The 21,427-nt window shown below is 51.8% G+C and overlaps 1 protein-coding gene across 17 annotated transcripts in view; it reads left to right on the top strand.

The window, feature by feature from the left end:
* Window positions 1-21,427, top strand: part of SLTM (SAFB like transcription modulator) — a 333,070-nt gene that overhangs the window by 239,303 nt on the left and 72,340 nt on the right. For 11 of the 17 annotated variants that reach the window (XM_069624366.1, XM_069624361.1, XM_069624369.1 and 8 more), the window contains exon 16: window positions 3,267-3,434. In XM_069624366.1, the coding sequence (XP_069480467.1) occupies window positions 3,267-3,434 (168 nt within the window). The remainder of the gene's footprint in view (window positions 1-3,266; window positions 3,435-21,427) is intronic. The other 6 variants (XM_069624367.1, XM_069624362.1, XM_069624373.1 and 3 more) reach the window with 1 other exon arrangement.

Genomic DNA, 21,427 nt, shown 5'->3' with positions numbered 1-21,427 from the left:
CACCCTTTTCAGGAGCCAGTAGGAGACTGAATATCAATGGCCAGATTCTTGTTGTTTGCAAGGCCCAGCACTTTGAGAGGACACAAATCGTGTCTCTGGAGGTCCAGCAGGATGAAGTTTCAGCTAGATTTGGAAGAGTGCACCGCACAATGGCTATAGCCCAGTTAATTGGGGGTATTGCAGCTTTGCAATGTTGCAGCATGACGTGGGATGGCTCAAACTGCAGGTCTTGACTCTAGTTGATCTCACCAGGCTCTGGGTCATCCGTTTCGGGATCCCCAGGTCAATTGGAAGGAAGGGTTACAGCAGGCTCTGGTTACACCGCAGGCTTTCCGGTCGTTGGAAGTCTCTACGGCCTTTGTTTCTTAATCTCATTTGGTTTCAGCTCCAGTGGTCGACTTGTATTTTTGTATTTTTATTTACTTATATTGCGCAGCTAACCCAGAGGTAGAAAGGCGCAGAAGCATCATGAGGATTGCAAAGCTTGGTTACATACAGGGGTATGAGGTCCAGCTGTGGTTAGTGCTGTCATACAGGAACAATACACACCGAAGCAGCATAGGTTACAGCGATAAACAATATAAACAATATTATATACAAGGTGCAGGTTGTCTCGCGAGAGGTATCTGTGCCGCGCAGTTGACAACCTAAATGTACATAATTTACAAACATAGTGGTGTGGGGCATCCGGGTAGCAAGAGAGGAGGTGGTCGTTATGTATTGTGGGCCTTGAGCCAGAGGATGGTCTTGGATCTAAATTGGCGGTAGGGAAGGTCCTCTCTGCAAGTAGGAGGAGGGGAGTTCCAGAATTGTGCTGCTTTTACTGGGAAGCTGTTCCCTCCAGACATTGTGCTTTTAAACCTAGGCACCAGGAGGAGGTTAGAGTTGGCTATTCTAGAGGGGCGAGAGGAAGTTGGTCTGGAGAATCTAGTGATAAGGTATTGAGGGGCTGCTTGGTGGAGGCATTTGAGTCTGAGACCGATTTAAGGAATATTTTGTCTTTAGTGGAAAGCCAGTTGACGGATCTTCTGGAGTCAGAAATGCAGGCTTTCTTCGGGATACTGAGGGCCGCTCTAAGGGCATTATTTTGGAGAATCTGTATTTTGTTAGTGATATTTGTTACAGCCTACATATAGTGCGTTGCAATAGTCCAACTTGGATAGGATCAACGCCCTGGCTAGTGTGATGCAATTGGATGGAGAGAGAAAGGGTTTAACTGCTCTGATAAGTTTGCATGTGTAAGATGTGGCGGAAGCCATAGCATTAACTTATTTTTTGAAGGTGAGAGTTGAGTCTAGCTAGAAGCCGAGGGTTTTGACCTCCTTGGCTACCGTAATCTTGTTGTCAATTATGAAAGAGTAGTAGTTTTGGTCCAGTTTGCTAAGGTTATGTGAGGATCCTAGAATGAGGAGTTCTGTTTTGTCATCATTCAGGCATAGACCGTGTGACGCCATCCATGCCTGAATGATGAGGTACACTCTATTGACGAAGGCCAAATCCTTGTCATAATCCCCCGTCAGCGGGATGAGTATCTGGGTATCATCGGCATAATTAGTATAGGTGATAACCAGACCATCGAAAAGGGGCTTTGTGAATGTTGTACAATGTCAGGGAAACGCATGATCCCTGGGGCACACCACAGGTGATAGGCGTTGGGTCAGCTGCTGCTATTAAGAAGACTCATCGTGCGGTTTAGAAAGGATTGGATCCAGTCAGTAGCCTCTTGAGAAAGTGGGCTGCTTTTTGAAGGTGGTCACATAAGATCTTGTGGTCGACCAGGTCAAAGGCTTGTCAGTAGCTTTCAGGTTTTTATCTGGAACTACAGCACAACCTCTGCATGCTCTCCCTGCATTTTACAGAAAGGGGTGGTCTGGCTGTCCAGTCGGGATAGCCGTCGCCCAATGTGAGTTGGTAACTTTTCAGGCAAGGTCCAAGTCAAAGGACTGCAGTTTTGGACTCCTACCTCGCTTCCTGCCTCTCCAGACACTAGAGCCTGGATGGGGAATCCACAGGATTCCTCCAACTGCCACTGAGGTTGTTCTGCCTCGAATGGCAATGGAAGACCTCAAACAGCAAGCACACAAGAAATGGTGGCCCTTCTGTGCATTACCAAAGCTGAATTAACAACCTGTGAGTAATTAGTCATAAACGTAAAACCACTGCCACTAGCCATTCATGTAAAACTCAGAAATGTAACAATGTTACCAGGGAAGTAAGAAAGTGGATGCATTGTATTACCCCAGCACTCCACATAAGGTGGGGTGTGCTGGCTCACTATATAACATAAAAAGGGGATGCACATGAAAGAGAAATGAACATGAAAGCCCATCGGGGCGTGCAGCCCAGCCTAAGCCCAAACGTTGTAGTAAACTAACTTCAATCATACAATATGGAGAGACGAAGTGTAACATTAGGTGAGCCGGGACAAAACTTTCCCTTCATCTAGGGTTCAAGGTAAAATAGTTAACTAGTCAAAGCAAAAAAAGTTTAGGGTTTGACACGGGTCGGGAAGATCTCATGGATATGAACATTTTACCTTAACAGCCGTTGTGGTGGCTTAGAAGTATACTGGGATGATCATGTGGGCTGCCGACAGCTGTTGGCTCTTGCACAGTTCTAGACTGGTTGTTCCCAACAGCCCAAGGAACGAAGCACTGATTTGAGTAATTTAGTATCGATCAGGGCCTTAACAGGACTGCCTTTTGAAAATGCTGGTTGTCCACAGCAGCTCCTGTTTGGTCTTCAGCTCAGTACTCCTCTTCCTCAGTCTTGGCTCCAATTGATTGAGCAGCTGCAGTTTTCTCCTTATAAATAAAGACTGTCCTCTACAAAGCATGTTACTTAACCAGTACAACCCACAGAAAGATGCCTGGTTATCGATTTACATGCATGTGTTGAGTAGGGACTGTGTGGCACTTGTATTACCTGGCTCTCTAGTTGCACACCAACCGATCTCCTAAGACTGCCTTCATTCTCAGCCTAGGCTGCCATGAGAGTTTGGTAAGACAAAGTATGAAAAGCCCTTCTTACTACCACCTAGGTTTGCCTCAACCTCCCAACTGGCTGGATACTGAAAATCACTAACACTATGGAACAAGTATAAATGACCACAGCTTTCATTTCTGGACATTTTTGGGTTCTTAAAACTGCATATTCTGTGCTGCTTCGCATTCTGGGGAGTATACCCCATTGGTATGTGGGTCAAAGGAGTGTACGATATATTTGTCACTACTGAGGTAAACCTTTTCTTCTTTCTTTGTATATAGACTGGAAGATCCATTCTGGACTAATAACAAAAAGGTGGCCCTTGATACAGATACCCGCTTCAGCCGCAGCTCTGACTTCAACAGTCCGCAAAACAGATATAGTGATTTTGATCACAGAGGAGAAAGAAGGTACGCGGACGCATCCTCTGTGCCAGCCTCTTTTGAAAGGTGACTATTTGTTTTCTCATCTATACATATTAATTGAAACTTGTTTCTTTCACATGTTCAGGATGGGTCATGCAAATTAACGTGGTTTCTCCTGTCTTTTCATAATGCATTTTTTACCTGTTAACACTTTATGCACTCATCAATTTTCACCCTCTAGTGCAAAGTATTAAAAATACAAATGCACACATCGTAATCAAACAAGGCCCCGGTAGGAAATATTTCAAACCATAGTCTAAGGCTTCCAAGTAGTAATGTATATTTACTGTTATAGCAATACATTTTAGGGGGAAAATATTTGCACGGCCTCCAAAATGTAGTGCTTTAATAAATTCCCCGATTAGGGAAATGCAGAGCATTGCATTAAAAATATACATAACCTTTTAAAGGTTCTAGAATCCTAGTTCTCCAGCATGGGATCTGGCATGGATTCACATGCTCATGAATATTCCCCATCGGGCTGGGAATCCTCAGTAAAAGAGAAGTTGTACTTTCACTTGCAAACTAGATTTCTCCTCTAAACCAATCGCAGTACTCTGGATCATACTGCCCCCAGCCAATAACTGCCCTCTACCCAAGCCCCTCCTCTGGCAGCCATCTTCAGATTTTTACTGCACGTAAGTCTTGGGAGTCCGTTTTCTCTTTTCCAAGAAAGTCCTATTTTTGTCAAACCAAGCATGTGTGCTAGGAATCTGTTTGTTGCAGAACTTCGGTGCCCCTCAAGGGCAAGGATCGTCTAGTTTTTATGAAGGTACAGAAGGCTATCGGGCCTGCTCCTCATTCAGGACCATGTCGGAAGTGAAGAGGGAAGCTCCCTGCTCTGTTCCAACTGCAGAACGTGTTTGTGCAGGGCAAAACTTCAGTGCCTCTGTCTCCACCCGGACCGCATGAGCTCTTCCCCTGGTTCAGCAAGGGAACCATGAAAGATAGTCACAGTAGAAGGGGTGGTGTGGCTCAGCACTAAGTACTCTATCCTGTGCCCCAAGCAGGGGCATGCCTCACCCTGGACTGGCCGTTCTGAGGAGCAGGTTGAGGGAGCCCCATCTGCGTGGGCCCAAAACAAGGCCAAGCCCCACAAGTCTGTTTCCGCCAGGGTCGGAGCACAAGCGGGTCCTGCAATGGGCAGGGTGCATTCAACCTCACCATCTGCCTCTGTCTCCAGCCATCAATCCAGCTCCTACTCAGAGGAAATCGGCAAAGGCGGCTGACTTGGTTAAGTAGGCCCAGGTGGCGCAGGAAAAATAGTCTATCGAGATGGTAGCAGCCGCTCTCTCGATGGCCAAAGAGGCTGACTCGGTCAAGGTAGCCATGGCTGTGCTGAGTGTCCTCGTCGAGGCGGGAAGCATCAACTGGGACTGAGGAGAGGACACTGGAAAAGAGGATGCTGGAGCCAAGCCCTAATACGACCCCTCAGCATGCAAAAAGGGGGGTGGTGGGAGGCGTGGAGTCATCCGGGCAAGTCGTACTCCAAGGAACGGATGTTTCTTCCTCGGACAAGGAAGACCAGGCGTCCATACAGGACGTGCACCAGCTGAGGAGCATGGGGGACGTATTACCCTTCCCATGGGAAGGCCTGTTCTCCGGCATGGGGTCTGGCATGGATTCACATGCTCATGAATATTCCCAGTCATCGTGCTGGGAATCCTTGGTAAAAGAAGAAATAATTTTAATTTCTGAGCTGTCTTTCTCCTAACAACCTATCATTGAGCTCTGGGTCACACTGCCCTCCCTAAGCCCCTCCTCTTGCCGCTAACTTCAGATTTTTACCATACATTCAAGTGTTGGGAGTCCTCGTGCTTTGCTCTTCGAGCTGTTTGCTGCATTTTTCACTTTTTGAGAGTTACTCTATTTGGTCAATCGAGCCATTGGGCTCCATCCATCATCCTTCTGACTAACGAAAACCCGTTTTTTGGATTATTCAACGCCCCTCAAGGGTTGTTTTCATCGAGTGGTCGTCTTGGAGGCTTCCAGAAGATTCTTCAGGCCTACACCGCGTGGATCATGTCAGACGAAAAGGACAACCCTTCCCTCTTTGTACTCCGGCTGCAGTTTGCGGAATGTATACATGGACGACAAGCATTCCCAGTGTCTGTATTGCATGCACCAGACGAGGAGGAAGATTGTGCGTTTTGCCATGGCTTCTCGAAGCGCATGTTGAGGGACTGACATCCACGGTTGGTAGTGTGGCTGAAGGCCAAGGCTTCTGCACCGGGTGGTACCCAGGGGTATGCCTCTTGGATCCAGGAAATCTGAGCAAGCTTCTAAGTCCATGGGGGCCCAACACAAGGCCAAGCGCCGCAAGTCTGCTTCCGTCGGTGTTGCCGCTGCTGCGGGTTTGCGATGGTCAGGGCGGGGCCATCATCCCCATCTGCATTTATCTCCGGTCATCCTCATCCAAGAGAAAGTCGGATAACCCAGGTAAACTAAGAACCCCGGAGAAGACAAGGCAGGACAACGCCAAGCAGGGTGCAGTGTCTGACCTACCTGCAACTGCGAAGGCCGAAGGAGGCGAAGGGTCTGATCTGGCCCTGAAGAAGGGCCAAGCAGGAGAAGACCTCTGACCCGGCCGTGAAGGGCCAGACGAGGGGCCTGACCTCTCCGTGAAGGGCCAGGTGCACCAGGCAAAATCTTCACCCTCCCTTGGTAGTCGTGTCCCTTTCAAAGGCCATAGGGGGCGGACCGCAGAGTGCCCTGGCGATGGCAAGGGTGACACATGATGCCTCCTTGCTACCCTTCCAAACCTCGCCTCGCTCCCCCCTTCCTCCCAAGGGAGACTGAATCAGACGCAGCGACGACAGGCACATAGGGCAACATTGGGATGGGGGCCCTCTCGTCTCCTCCGCCCAGAGCCTTTCCTCTGGATGAGATAGGATCATTACATGCAATGATCGCTGGAGCATCAGCTTTTTCCAGCTCACACGGGAGGAAAAGGAAGGCTTCTTGTATCGGTGCCAGGAGCCGAAGAGGAAGACCATCCTCTCGGTTCCTCTGCTAGACTGTTTGGGACGAAGGGCCTGCTCTGAACCACTCTACACCCCCAGTGAAGAGAGACTGGCTGGAAAAGTACTGGGTGCTGTACCTCTGCACCCAAGTGCTTGCGGTCTCAACCGTCATCTGACTCTGGTCTCAGCAGCTGCCCGGAAGAAATAGTCGGGCTCGACCTCCGGACAGCTTGGGGTGGAAATTGGACTTGATGGGTAGGAAGGTGATCTACTCTGCAACTACAGTCAAGGCTGCCAACACCCTCGCAGTCATGGCCAGATACGACCGGGAGCTGTGGTTTAGGCTAACTCAGCTGCTGGACTTCCTCCCAGATGACAAGTGGGTTGAGGCTTTGGAAATCCTTTGAGAAGGTCAGGTGGCATCGGATCATGCCATAACGGTGGCCATGGACATTGTGGATGCGGGATTCCGCCAAATGGGAAATGGTGTTTTCCTTCGCTATCGTGGCTGGTTCAGGGCCACCAACTTTAGCCATGTGGTCCAGACAAGGGTTTTGGACATGCCATTTGACAGGGACGTGTTCGGAGAAGCTGTGGATGAATCCCTCCAGGCCATCATGGTGGATAGACGGCATGTGCCCTAGGCACGCTAAACCTCAGGTGGGAAGTCTAGCCAGTCTTTGAGGAGTTTTGGCCGGGGCTCCGCTTACCACCAGCCCTCAAGCTCCTCCACCCAAGAAGCCAACTGCGGGCGCTTCAAGGCCTTTGTGGGCGATCACTGTCACGGGCCGCAAGGCGGTCCTTCAACCTCAAAGCAAGATTGTACCACCCAGGACGTCATGCCCGACCTGTGCACTCCAGTGGGAGGCTGGTTGGCGAACGTCATCAGCATGTAGAAGACCATCTCCACCGATCATTGGGTGCTGGATGCTCTCGCCCAGAGACATACTGGAGTTCCAAATACCACCAGTGGCACGGCAGGAAAACCACGTCCCTCAGTTGCTGCTGGAGGTTCTGGCCATGTTGAAGAAAGAGGCAATAGAGCTAGTGCCAATGCGGCTCCGGGGCTCGACTTTACTCGAGGTACTGCCTCGTGCGAAAGAATACCGGAGGCTGAAGGCCCGTTCTCAACCTTGGACGACTGGACAAATGCATGAATTCCCAGAAGTTCAGAATGGTCACTCTTCAACACTTTCAGACAACTGGAAGAGGGGGGCTTTCTGTCGGACCTGGAGGATGCGTGCATCCACATAGGACACCAAGTTTCTGTGCTTCGTCGTTCAGGGTAAGCATTACCAATTCAAGGCCCTTCCTTTCGGGCTGAAGTTGGCGCCCAGTCTCAAGTGTCTGGCGCCAGTAGCGGCCCATCTAAGTCCACAAGGGATCCACGTCTACCCCTATTTGGGCGACTGGCTCATTCAGGCCAGGTCAAGAGATGTTGCCGTCAACCACACAGCAAGGACCGTCCGCCCACTGACTGGTCTGGGTTTCTCGGTGAATTACGCAAAGTCCTGCTTGACTCCATGGCAGGGGACACTGTTCCTGGGATCCTGGCTCGATGCAGTCTCATGCCTGGCATCGCCCAAAATGACTGCTATCCTGTCCTCAGATGGCAAGATGCAACGGCTGTTGGCACTGAAGATCGCCCCGGTGAGGGCCGTCAAGTCTCTTCTCGGCATGTCCGTATGCATTTACTTCATCTGACTCTGTAGGCTGCGGATGCGCCTGCTACAGGAGTTCGACGGCCGTTGGGTCCTGGTGTCCAGAAGCTTCCAGGACAAGATCACGCTCGACGAGGCATTCCATCGAGCAATCGGTTGGTGGGGCGTGCGCTCCCATCTAGCCGGAGGCAGGGATTTCCAGATTGCCCCCCCCCCCCTGTACCGGGAGATTGTCACAACAGATGCTTCTCTGGAAGGTTGGGGAGCCCACACCGGCCTTCATGCCAGAGGCTTGTGGTTACCAGTGAAGATGTTTCACATAAACGTCCTGGAACTATGGGTGGTATATTGGGCCCTCAACTCGTTTCTGCCGTCCCTCAAGGTAAAGGTGGTGAGGGTCTTCACGGACAATATCCCCACAATGTTTTCTATGCCGAAACAGGGGGTGGGGGGGGGGCAGCAACCAGATTTCCAGAGAGGCGCCTGTTTTGTGGCACTAGGCCATTGCCCAGGGGATGTTCCTCATTCCTTTTCACCTGGCAGGAGTAAAGAACAGTCACCGACTCCCTCAGCAGCGAGTCCCTCTCATTCCCTTGGGAAGGCTGGTTTCTGTATGTGTTCCTGCTGTTGCTTCTACGAGTCCTCCAACTCGGACGGTCCCGGTACAAGATGATCCTCATCGCACCAGCGTGTCCGAGGTAGATCTGCTACCTGGACCATCTCTGTATGTCTGCTTCGCTGCCAGTGGTTGCGGATCTTCTCGCCAGGGAAGGAGGCACCATTCTTCACCACAACCCGGGGTCTCTGAAGTCCTGGCTCCTTCGGACTGCAAAGAAATTCTAGTTCAGGCCAGGGCATCTGCTTTCAAATGCTACGGACACAAATGGAAGCGCTTTAGTTTGATGTTCTCAGAAGATCAGCCCTCTGCGGGACACAGCCCCTCAAGTACTTCTGCATTTACTGTCATTGGTTAAATCGGGACTGGCGCATGCCTCCATTAAGGTACATCCGATGGCGTTTTCCTGCTACACCAGATCTCCAGGATGGACCTCTGTGGTCGCACTGTCTAGTTAAGGAATTCATCAAAGGACTGTTCTGCTCGTTCTTGCCGGTGAAGTCCCCGGCGTGGGAACTCAATGTGGTGTTTACTAGGCTCATGGGGAGCCCCATTCGAACCCATGCACTCCTTGGGTTTCTGTCATGGAAAACTGCTTTCCTCGTGGCCATCACCTCTGCAAGACTAGTAGGTGAGATCCAGGCCCCATTATGCAAGCAGCCTTGCTTGACTTTTTCACAAGACAAGGGCGGTTCTGCGGACGCACCCCTCCTTCATGCCCAAGGTTCCGTCGGAATTCCACCTCAACAAACCCTTGGTGTTACCTGTGTTTCTTCCAACGCCTTTGTTGCCGGCTGAAAGGACTTTGCACTCGCTGGATGGGGCTCCATGAGTTTTACGTGGCCTGCATGAAGAGTTAACCGAAAACTTCTCAACTTTTTGTGAACTGTGGTCCTGTGATCCATTGGAAGGCCCTGTCCAAGGCTTCCATTTCCAGGTGGCTCTTTGGCTGGATCACTTCCTACCACCGGTTGGCCTACCGACTGCTGCCTGGCCACCCGAGAGCCCATTCCACCAGAGCGATGCCTGCTACAATGGCATTCCTGTCTGGTGTGCCCCTGCTGGACATCTGCAGGGCTGCTACGTGGTGGCCGACACACACACCTTTCTATTGCGTCGACAGGGATTCCAAGGAGGAGTCAATCGGCCAAGCAGTGCTGCGCAACCTGTTCACTTGAAAGTGAGCCTAGTGAGGAGGTTGGAGATTGCTTCTATTGAGCCTTTGCCACCTCCCGTGGTTGCATGTGTGCTGCTATGCATTCATGAGAATGTGAATCCATGGCAGAAGCATGCTGGCGAAGGAACAAGTTACTTACATGTAACTGTACTCCAGCACGGGTCTGGCATGGATTCACATGTAAACCCTCCAGCCTACCCATCTGTGTCTCTTCCCTTGGACCTTCTGCCACTTTACGTGCTGCCAAATCTTTAGATGGCTGCCAGAGGAGGGGCTTAGGTAGAGGGTAGTCATTGGCTGGGGGCAGTATGACCCAGAGCTCAGTGATTGGTTGTTAGGAGAAAGACCGTTCAGAAATGAAACAACCTGGTTTTTTTAACCGAGGTTTCCCAGCCTGACGGGGAATATTCATGAGCATGTGAATCCATGCCAGACCCATGCTGGGGATCAACAGTTACAGGTAAGTAACGTGTTACTTCCTATACACGTTTCCTCCATTGCCTCCTACTGCGAGTCATCAATCATCTCCGTGCCGATGCAAGATGATACTCATCTCCCTGGCGTGGCTGAGGCCGATTTAGTACCCAGACCTTCTCAGCCTGTCGACGTTGCCTCAAGTCATCGACTCTTACGTGCTACAGGCACAAGTGGAAGCTTTTCGCTATGTTGTGCCAGTTGCAGAAGACCATCCCTCCGAGTGCCACAGCACCTCAGATTCTTCCAGACTTGTTGTACTTGGCCAAGGTGGGGCTGGGGCACGCCTCTAAGGTGCATCTGGCAGCTATCCTGCTACAACAGGTCTCCAGGTTGATCTTTGGTCCCATTGTCTTGTCAAGGGACGTTACAATGTTTCCCGCCAGTGAAGGTTCCTGCCCCAGCGTGGGAACTCGACGTGGTGCTGACGAGGCCTATGCATACGGCCCCTCTCAAATTCCTCTCATTGAAAGCTGTTTTCCTCGTGCCCATCACCTCTGATATCCAGACCCTAGGTGATATCCAGGCCCTATCCTGCAACAATCTAGGGTGGTGCTGTGGACACACCCCTCCTGTATTGTATTTTATTTATATAGTGCTCTTCCCTACTTGTGTGGCCTCAATGCGCTTTTTCCTTGGTTGAACGCCCTTGGTGACCGTAGTCAATGTGATAGAGATTCTAGGGGAATAGCTTAGATGCATGTGTGCATGTTTGTCATTTTAATACTTGGGCTGCTGGGTGGCTGGCAAGGCTCGGCTAAGCAGCCCAATAGAGGTCTGACACGTTGGTGGGTGCTCTTGAGGTTCGAGATAGATTGATGTGGTGTCTGAGGCCAGCTAAACCGGGTGGTGGTCGCTGTATGCTAGAGGCAGAGATGTTGTGGTACTTCGGGTGTTTCAGTCTGGACGGCTATGTGTGAAACTAGGCCGGATGTGCTTAGCTGTAGACTTGTTTTATCCTGCATGTATGTTTGGCTGTGCCTGCAGCCTGTGTCCACGCTAGTGGTGTAAGCAATACATACCATAGGGTGAGAATTGCTTATTTGTCCGGGTCTAGAATGGAGTCCTGTAGCGATGGGCATGGGTTACCTACTGTAGCTGGTATCGGCGTAAGATAAGCAGACTAAACACAGCTAACTAACGATGCAATTTGTGTACAAGACTAAACACAGCTAGTTTTTAGAGCCCTGTACGGTTCACAATAGTACAACATTAGACATAAGGGTTAACATCTACAATTCTTATCCAAATGTGGCACATGCTAGTAATCACAGTTCCGGGGCAGGGTAATGTAGGATGGCAGGGTTTTTAGAGGTATTGCTTTACTCCCCACCCATGCCACACTTGGGTGGTTGACGGCTGGTCACTGGCTTCCCCTGCTGACACCTGCCGACACAGTATGGAGCCGCCCTTTGCCTCAAGGCCCTTATCCACAGGGGTTGCCCAGGCTTGGTGTGTAATGAATCCCGGCCTGCCCAATCAGGCTCTGAGGGGGGATGGAGAGACTGGTGCCGGGGACTGCGAGGGCCGCGTGCCGAGTAGATCAAACGATGCCCAGAAAGTATGCTAACAGGCCTGGATGGGTCACTGGATTGGGACACGCACCTGCAAACACTCTGGATGGAGGGGGGGGGGGGGAGGAGATGAGCGTGCAGGTCGTCGCTGGTGAGCTACACAAGGAAAGAATAAGGGCGCTGGCCAATCAGGCTCCAGGGGCTGGGTGGGAGGCGATGGGGAGGGAGAGAAAGGTGCCGGGGACTGCGAGGGCTGTGGGCCGAGTAGATCAAACAATGCCCAGAAAGTATTCAAACTGGCCCGGATGGGTCACTGGTCTGGAACACTCACCTGCAAACGCTCTGGATTGGGGGAATGAGGTCGCTGGCGAGATATGCCAAAGGTTCAGCCGGAATTCACAAGATTCTACTGCGTCAAGGAGTCCAGGGAGGAGTCCAGGGTCGGCCCAGCAGTGCTATGCAACCTGTTCGCTTGAAGGTGAGCCTGTTCCGGAGGTAAGAGTATTTGCTTCTGTTGCGCCTTGCCACCTACTGTGGTTGTATAATGTACTGCTGTGTATTCTTTATTTATGAGCATGTGAATCCATGCCAGAGCTGGAAAAGGAACAAGTTAGTTACCTGTAACTATTGTTCTGAAGCTTGTGAATCTGCTTAGATTTGCATGCTATGTATATAGTGACATCTAGTGGTAATCAGAGTATTGCATCTTGTCTTTCGAAGATCGAAAGGGGACGTTGACATGGGCGTGCCTGTAACACTATCCGAACATGCCATGTAGTGTACCCAAAATCCCTCGCGCGTCTAGGTCCCTCATTGTTTTTTTCTGCCCAGCTAGCTGGTCGCCTTATACAGAGCTTGAAATATTGCTAATATATCTTCTCCAGCATGGGGTCTGGCATGGATTCACATAATCATGAATATTCCCCGTCAGGCTGGGAATCCTCTGTAAAGAAAAAATCAGTTACACTACTGAACTGTCTTTCTCCTAACAACCAATCACTGGTCTCTCGGTCATACTGCCCCCAGCTAATGACTGTCCTCTACCGAAGCCCCTCCTCTGGCATCTTCAGATTTTTACCGCACATTCAAGTGTTGGGAGTCCTAATGCTATAGTTTTTGTGATTTTTTTTTTTTGTAAGTTTTACTCTAGTTTATTTGGTCCATCGAGCCTCGAGCTTCACTGATTACATTTTCCAATTAACGGGGACCTATTTTCGGATTCTTCAGCACCCCTCAAGGGCGAATTTTCATCAGTTTCTTCTTGTAGTATTTCAGAGTATTCTTCGAGCCTGCACGGCGTGTCATGGCAGAGAAAGACTTGGCGTCTCTCCAAGGTTTGCTTCGGCTGCAACCATCGGAACGTCTTTTCGGATGATGGACATTCCCTGTGCCTCTACTGCCTACATTCGGACCAGTCGCATGTGGAGCACGACTGCGTGGCTTGTCGGGAGATGGTGCCGTGCCGTGCATGCATGCCGACCAACGCATGCGCTTCAAGTGGCTGCAGGGCAAGGCCCCCAGTTCTCGGTGAGTCCCCTTAGTCAGCATGCCTGCCCTGCCCAGAAGAAGAAAGCTGAGTGGCCTTCTAAGACCTTTGAGGGTGCGCCTTCTGTGGGGCCCAACATAAGGCCAAGCACTGCAAGTCCACTGCCTGCGGGAGCGCCGTAGGGACGGGCTCCTCGGTGGCCAGGGCGAGTTCAAGGTCTCCAGCACTTTCGACCATGAGCCAATGCTCAAGTTGAAAGAAGTCGGACCATCCGGGTAAGCCTTTTGGAGAAGACCCAGATGGAGCAGGCCAAGGGGGTGCAGGGCTCTGACCTTCCCCCTAAGGTGAAGTCTGCAGACTCGGCCAGGACCACAAAGGCCCACACCTCCGACATAGTAGCGGCCTCCCTCCCGCCTGCCAGGAGGGAGTCCTCATTCCAGCTTATCGAAAAGACTCTGGAGAAGGTGATGCCCATCACTTCACCGGAACAGTCTCCGCTGGTCGCAGAGAGAGAGGGGGGGCGCGCATGGTAGTCCACCAGGGCACAGACATATCCTCGGAGGAAGAGCTCGCCAGCCTCCCGGGCCTCCAGGAGGGGAGATGCGTCAAAAGCAGGCCCTACAGGGGGTTGGGGGGATCCCAACGAAGGTGACAAGACCACCGACTAGGAGCAACAGGGCAGTGATGACGGAGCGGATCAACCTAAGCAGCAAAGCCCCGATCCCTGTAACCTCCACCCCAGCAGCCACCTGGGGTTATCTCAGACATTCTAACGGCTCTGCATCATACCCTGTGCTCAGAAATCAAATCAAACAAGGATGCCTCTTGCACCGGCTGCCCCGCCCTTGGCTCTCGAGTTCATGGGAGGAACCACCACACAAGAAGAGTTCACACCCCCTCCTGTCTTTTCACCCCTCGCCCCCACCGAGGGATGACGTGGAACTGGACACGCTGACGGCACTGGCATGGACGATGGCAGCCTGGGGGATCTCCCGTCTCCGCTGGCCAGATCTTCACCACCCGATGAGATTGGCTCTTTCCACACCATGATCTCCTAGACCTCAGATGTTCCAGGTCATCCCAGAGGAGAAAAAGATTTACTTTACCAGCACCAGGATGCGAAGAGGATGACCGTACTTTCGGTCCCGTTATTGGATGTCCTTTGGGACGAGGGTTTGTCTTTCCTGAAGAACCCTTCATCGGCTCCAGCAGAGGGATTGCTACAAGAAGTATAGAGTGCCAGACTATGCACCTAAGCGTTTACGGTCCCAGCCGTCTCCAGACTGGTTTTGGTGGCGGCCAAGAAGTCTTTGGGCTCATCCTCGTTGGCGCCCCCCAGCCTGGACAGTAAGTGGAAGAAGTTGGATGCCATGTGCCGAAGAGTGAGCTTGTCTGCAGCAATGACCAAGGCCACTAATGCCCTCGCCATCGTGGCACATTATGACAGGGAACTTTGGTTCAAGATGGCCCCCCTCTTGGACTTCCTTTCCGACGACAAGCGGGTCCAGAGCGTTGGAGATTCTACAGGAAGGCAAGCTGGCTTCGGACCACGCCATTACAGTGGCCACGGACATTGCTGACACGGGATTCTGCCAAATGGGCAACAGCGTTTGTCTTCGGCGAGGCTGGCTGAGGGCCACAAATTTCTGCCAGGCTGTTAAGTCGAAGGTGTTGGACATTCCCTTAGACGGGGACAATTTTTTTTGGAAAGACTGGACTAGTTTCTCCAGGCCATCAAGTCGGACACCGAGACGGCTTATGCCCTGGGCACGCTTCAGAAACTGCGGGGGAGGTATCTCGTCCTACTGTCAGCCCCCCCCCCCCCCCCCCCCCCCCCCCCCCGCTCATCGACCGAGGAGACCTACAGGGGCCGCACCAAATCTGGATGTAGACATCATAGCCGCAAAGGCCCCCAAGGAGGTGCTTTGACGTTGAAATAAGACTGAACCGGCTGTGGGATCGGGCCCCCACCCGTGCCACCCCGGTGGGAGGCTGGCTAAAGAACTTCAGCGTGTGGCAGACCATCTCCACCGACCGTTAGGTGCTGGACGCTCTCGCCCACGGACACAACCTAGAGTTCCAACGGAAGTGTCCAAGAATACCACCAGTGGCCTGTCGGGGAAAACCACGTCCCTCAGCTGCTGCTGGATGTATGGGCCATGTTAAAGGGGGCGATCAAGCTCGTCCCTAAGTGGCTCCGGGGCTTTACAGTTTGGGGCTCCAGAGTTTACTCTCGTTACTTCGTCGGAAGACAGGCGGTTGAAGGGGATGTTCCTCATTCCTTTTCACCTGGCAGGAGTAAAGAAGTCACCGACTCCCTCAGCAGGGAGCTACGCTCTTGCCACGAGTGGGAGCTTCAGCAGGATCAAGTGGACTACCTTCTTTCAAATGTGGCAATCCCAGATTGATCTGCTTGCAACAGCGACGAACACCAAGTGCCGGAGGTTCGCCAGCAGGTTTCCCCAGCCGGGGATCATGCAGGGCTGCATTCTCATTCTCTTGGGAAGGCCTGTTTCTTGTATGTCATGCTGTGAGCATAGGAAAATGCGGGCGGGTTAACCCACACATTTTCCAAAGGTAAATCTACCGTCACGTAATTTCAAAAAAGCCCAGTTGAGAGCACACCCACCGTGCAGCTGGTCGAATTCCTCAGTGTGCCATGCAGTTTTAGACAAAGTTGTGCAGATGTTCATCTGTGGATTGCCTGCCTTGTTCCCTCCGTTGCTTCCTCGAGTTAACGATCAACTCAGACGGTACCGGTGCAAGATGATCCTCATTGCACCAGCGTGTCTGAGGCAGATCTGTTTCCCAGACCACCTCAGCAGCACCTCCATTCAAGCTACCAGTGGTCGCGGATCTGCTTGCCAGGGAAGGAGGCGCAATCCTGCACCACAACCCAGGATCAATGAACCTGAAGGTCTGGCTCCTGCAGCATTAAAGTTTGGTTACGAGTTGCTGGTGGACTGCAGGGAGATCCTTTCCAGGACGCCCTGAGAAACTATTCCATTTCTGGACTTGGTGCTGGTCACACAAGATTTAACCCGCTGAGGGTCACGGCCCCCCATGTCCTTCTGTACTTGTTGTTGGCTTAAGTAGGAGCTGGCGCACTCCTCCATAAAGGTGCATCTGGCGGTTATCTCGCGCTACACCAGGTCTCCGGGACGGGCTTCTCTTTGGTCACACCGTTTAGTGAAGGAGGTAAAGGACTGTTCTGATTGTTCCTGCCCGTGAAGGCGCTGGCCCCGGTGTGGGAACTCAACGTGGTGCTAACTAGGCTCATGGGCGTGGGGGGGGGGTCCTTCGAGTCTATGCATCAGGCGCCTCGAAGAGCGCTTTCCTCTTGGCCATCACCTCTGCCAGGAGAGAAAGTGAGATCCAAAAGTGAGATCCAAGCCCTGTCCCATAAGCGGCCCGATTTTGACTTTCCACGAGGCAAGGGTGGTGCTGCGGGCGCATCCCTGCTTTCATGCCCAAGGTTGTTGGAATTTCATCTCAACAAGCCTTGGTGTTGCCAGTGTTTTTCCGATTACTTTGTCGCCGGCTGAAAGGATTTTGTACTCTCTGGATGTGGCTACAGTGCTGAAGGTTTGTGGCCTGCACGATTAGTTTCCAGAAGACTTCTCGGCTTTTTTTTTTTTTTAAGACTTTGGTCCTGTGAACCATGGGAAGGCCTTGTCCAAGGTTTCCATTTCCAGGTGACTGTCCGGCTGCATCACTCATTGTCACCGGTTGCCTCTCGACCAGAGTGATTGATGCTACGAAGGTGTTCCCCTGCTGGACATCTGCAGGGCTGCTACGTGGAGGTCTACGCACCTCTTCATGAAATTCTACTGCGTCAACAGGATTTCCAGAGATGAGTGCAGGGTCTGCCAAGCAGTGCTATGCAGTCTGTTTGCTTGAAGGTGAGCCTGGTGAGGAGGTAAGAGTAGTTGCTTCTGTTGATCCTTGCCATCTCCCATGGTTGTGTATGTACTGCTATGCATTTTTTTGTTCATGGGCATGGATTTGCATCCCTCCCTACCCCTCTGCGGCTTTTCTCTTGGTCTTACTGCCACATTAAGTGTTACCAAATCTGAAGATGGCTGCCAGAGGGGCTTGGGTAGAGCGCAGTCATTGGCTGGCGGCAGTATGATTCAGAGTTCAGTGATTGGTTATTAGGAGAAAGACAGTTCAGAAATTAAACTGTTTTTTTTTCTTTTCCGAGGATTCCCAGCGTGACGGAATATTCATGAGCATGTGAATCCATGCCAGACCCATGCTGGAGAACAGTTACAGGTAAGTAGCTTTTTCCCTTTTTGACATGCGGTGCGCATAGGAAAATGTGTGCGGATTAGCCCCACACTTTTTCTGAGGTAGATCTACCTTCAATTTTCTTAAATATCAAAAAAGCTCAGCAGAGTACACACCTGCTGTGCGGATGGTCCAATTCCTCACATGGTATCTGGTTAATTGAGCTCTGTCGTTCTTGATTAAAGCGGCAGCTCGCCCTTGAAGCTGCTGTGTAGTTTCTCCAGCATTGGATCTTTCATGGATTCACATGCTTAGAATATTCCCCGTTGACAGACTGGGAACCCTCGGTACATTTATAAAGCCGTTTCCCATAGGAAAACTTTTGACACTTTTGTGTCCGATCTATGTCGTTTTTGGGGCCACCCACGCATGCCCCACTAGGACGTAGCGGTATAAATGCCCCGCCCCCGCGGCTCCGTTCAGATTTCAACCATCTCCAAAGTAGTGGGAGCACCTCGTGTAGTCTATTTTGTCTAGGTTGTGCTGTTGGAGTTTTGTCTTGATGTCAGGAAAAGCGCTGTTCCGCCCGTGCGATACGTGCGGGTTGAAGGTGTACGAGGGGAACGGACATATGGATTGCATATATTGTCTACACCATCATTCGGCAGACAAGTGCGACATATGTAAGGGCTTCTCCCAGAAGACTCTTAAAGATTGAAGTCGAAGACTAGTGGCATGGTTAAACGATGGAGTGGGGGAATACTTTCCTTCGGATGTGGGCTCCGCGCGCAGCGTGGCCTCGGTGTCAAAATCTTCAGGGGCCCCGTGCCGCTCGACATCGTCGAAACCCCCGGTGAAGAAATCACGACCGGTGGAGAAGGAATCATCGAGAAGCCATTCTAAGTATTTTTCGTCGAAGAAAGCCTTGTCATCCTAATCTTCGACAAAGACGGACAGAAAAGAAAAATCAATCCTCCTCGGGCGATCATCATAGATCGACCTCGAGTCGAGATGCGGAGAAGCGTAGGTTCAGAAAAGGTGGGACTGCCTCGACCACTTCTCTGCCACTGACACAATTGGTCTCAACCGTTCTTGGGGCGCAGATGTTGACGACGGGGCCAGCTTTAGCCTCGTCGACTGAGATCCTGCAAGAGGCCTGGCGACCAGAAGTATTCGACCCAGTTTTGCCGGAGACCCCACTGCAGCAAGAGGCCTTGTCGGTGTCCTCGGGAGATGAGGATGAGTAGCTGGCCCTGCAGACCTCGGGTTATGAGGGATTACCAGGCCTCTTTCCGGGAGCATTCCGGGGTCTACCCCTCTTCTCAATCCGCAGTCACTCTTGTCGCTGGAGGTTTTATCCACGTTACAAATGTTGCTGAAGACACTGGACGAGAGACTACCTCAAGCAACTTCGGCCATCGACAAACCGGGCCTGTCTCGTCGACCACCTCCGTCAACCCCCACGGCAGTGCCGGCAGGTGGAGACCTCAGCTCCATGAGGAAGGAGAACTGATAGATTCGGACTCGGACAGTAGAGCCTTATCGGATGTCTCACTTTCCCCCTCCAGGGATCCAACCTGGGAGTCTGAAGTGGAATTGGAAACCCCGAGAAGCCCGGCACGGCGTCTCCCACGGACGACATTGGGTCATTTCACACCATGATGGCCAAGGCATGTACAGAATTTGGGTTGGCCCAGGAAGAGGAGAAAAGGGACTGTTTTTTTCTTTTCGACCACATGGGAAAGAGAAGGTTGGTGTTTTCAGTACCCATCCTGGATCATGTGTGGCAGGAGGGGTTACAGACCATGCGCCACCCTTTCTCGGAACCAGCAATAAAAGGTCGCCTGGAGAAAAGATTTAAGGCCCCAGAAACTACCCCCAAGTTTCTGTCCTCCCAACCAACCCCTGACTCGGTGTCGGCGGCAAGAAAGGCGAGGGCCCAGCACAAGTGCACAACCCCACCGGAAAGTGAAGCCAGAAGACAGGATGCCTTCGGCAAAAAAGTGCTGTCGGTAGGTGCAACCACAGTGAAAGCGGCTAATTCTCTGGCTATAGTAGCCAGATACGACGGAGATGTGGCACCCACTGGCTCCTATGCTGGAGCATCTCCCGGAAGAACATCATAAGGCGGCGATGTTACTGGTCAGGGAAGGTGAAGAGGCCTCCAATCGTGCCATAAACATTGCGGTGGACCTCGTGGAATCGGGTTTTAAGCAGGTTAATAGCATTGTGGTTCTCCGAAGGCAAGCATGGCTGAAATGCACCATCTTTAGACCAGAGGTGCAATACAAGGTGCTGGATATGCCTTTTGAGAAGGTGGACGAGGCCCTGAAGGGCATGAAAGAGGACTCGGACATGGAGTGTTCCTTGGGGGGGGGGGCCTCCAAAGTGGTCGTAGTTTCAGGTCTTTTCGTCCCTTCAGGGGCGCATCGGGGAAACTCCAGAGTAGGCCAGGATACCCCTCCCAGGGATACAGACGGGCTTCTCAAGCAGCGAAACGACGCCGAGACTACCAGGCCACCAAGAAGAGAACAGGTTACTCGTCGACGAGGGATAAGCAGGCAAGGGACCAGCAATGACGGGCATCGGAACGTTCTGGGAGGCAGGGTATCGTGCTACATCAACGAATGGGAGCACATAACGGACCAATGGGTGTTGGACACTGTAAGATACGGACATTCCCTGCAATTCAAAAGCAACCCTCCGCACATTCCACCGGCGTTTATAGCTCAACCCCCATCTGAGCGTGTTGCAGCAAGAAGTAGCACTTGTGCTACAAAAAGGTTCTATAGAATTGGTTCTGTCGTCGCAGAGGGGTCAAGGGGTTTATTCCCGATACTTTGGGGTGAAAAAACCAAACGGAAAGTGGCGTCCCATTCTAGACCTGCGCGATCTAAACAAGATGTTGAAAAGCCTAAAATTCAAGATGCTCACGCTCCAGGAAGTGATCCGGTCAGTTCAGGAAGGGGACTTTCTGGCGTCTCTGGACCTGCAGGACGCGTACTTCCACATATCAATGTGTCGGCGACATAAAGTTCATAAGGTTTGTGGTAGGACACTCGCTACCAGTTCACAGTACTTCCTTTTGGGCTGAAATGCTCTCCCAGAACGTTCACGAAATGTTTGGCCCCGGTGGCAGCCTGGCTGAGAAGGCAAGGCCATCATGTATACCTGTATCTCGACTGGTTGGTGAGGGGGTCCTCCCCTATGTCGACTCACACAAGTTTGCAGGCCACCATGCACCTCTTACAATGGCTGGGGTTTGCGGTAAATTTCGAGAAATCCTTGTTAACGCCGTCGAGAAGCTTGGTGTTCCTGGGTGCACAATTCGAGATCCAGTCGGGGTTCGTGAAGCCATCCCTCGACAGAATCCCAAAATCACTCGTTTGGCAGGTCAGCTGAAAATCAATACCAGACTAAATGTGTCGATTTTGGGCGCTATGGCGTCCTGCATTCCTCTAGTGAGCAACTGCCGCCTGTTCATGAGGCCGGTTCAAGAGTTTCTGGTGGACGCAGGCCCAAGGGCTCTGGTCGGACAAACTGACCGTCGACGAGCTCCTACTAGCTCTTCAGTGGTGGCAGAGCTTTCAGAATCTATCCAGAGGGGTACCCCTACAGGAGCCGGAGTTTCGGCTAACCATAGTGACGGACGCGTCCCTGACAGGCTGGGGAGCACACATGGGCACTCTACAAACACAAGATCTTTGGTCTCGGAGGGAATCTCTCCTGCACATCAACGTTCTGGAACTGAGAGCAGTGCGCTGGGCCCTGAAGTCTTTCCTGCCGCACATCAGAGGGTCCATAGTGAGAATATTGACAGACAACACAACGGCAATGTTTTACTTGAAGCAAGGGGGCACCCGATCCAGAACCGTTTCCACCGAGACTCAGAAGGT

Source organism: Ambystoma mexicanum, chromosome 11 (genome assembly GCF_040938575.1).
Source record: "Ambystoma mexicanum isolate Mex_15411 chromosome 11, UKY_AmexF1_1, whole genome shotgun sequence".
In the NCBI taxonomy this organism is placed as follows: domain Eukaryota; kingdom Metazoa; phylum Chordata; class Amphibia; order Caudata; family Ambystomatidae; genus Ambystoma; species Ambystoma mexicanum.
The sequence above is the reverse complement of the archived record's forward strand: the minus strand, read 5'-3'. Positions and strand labels throughout refer to the sequence as shown.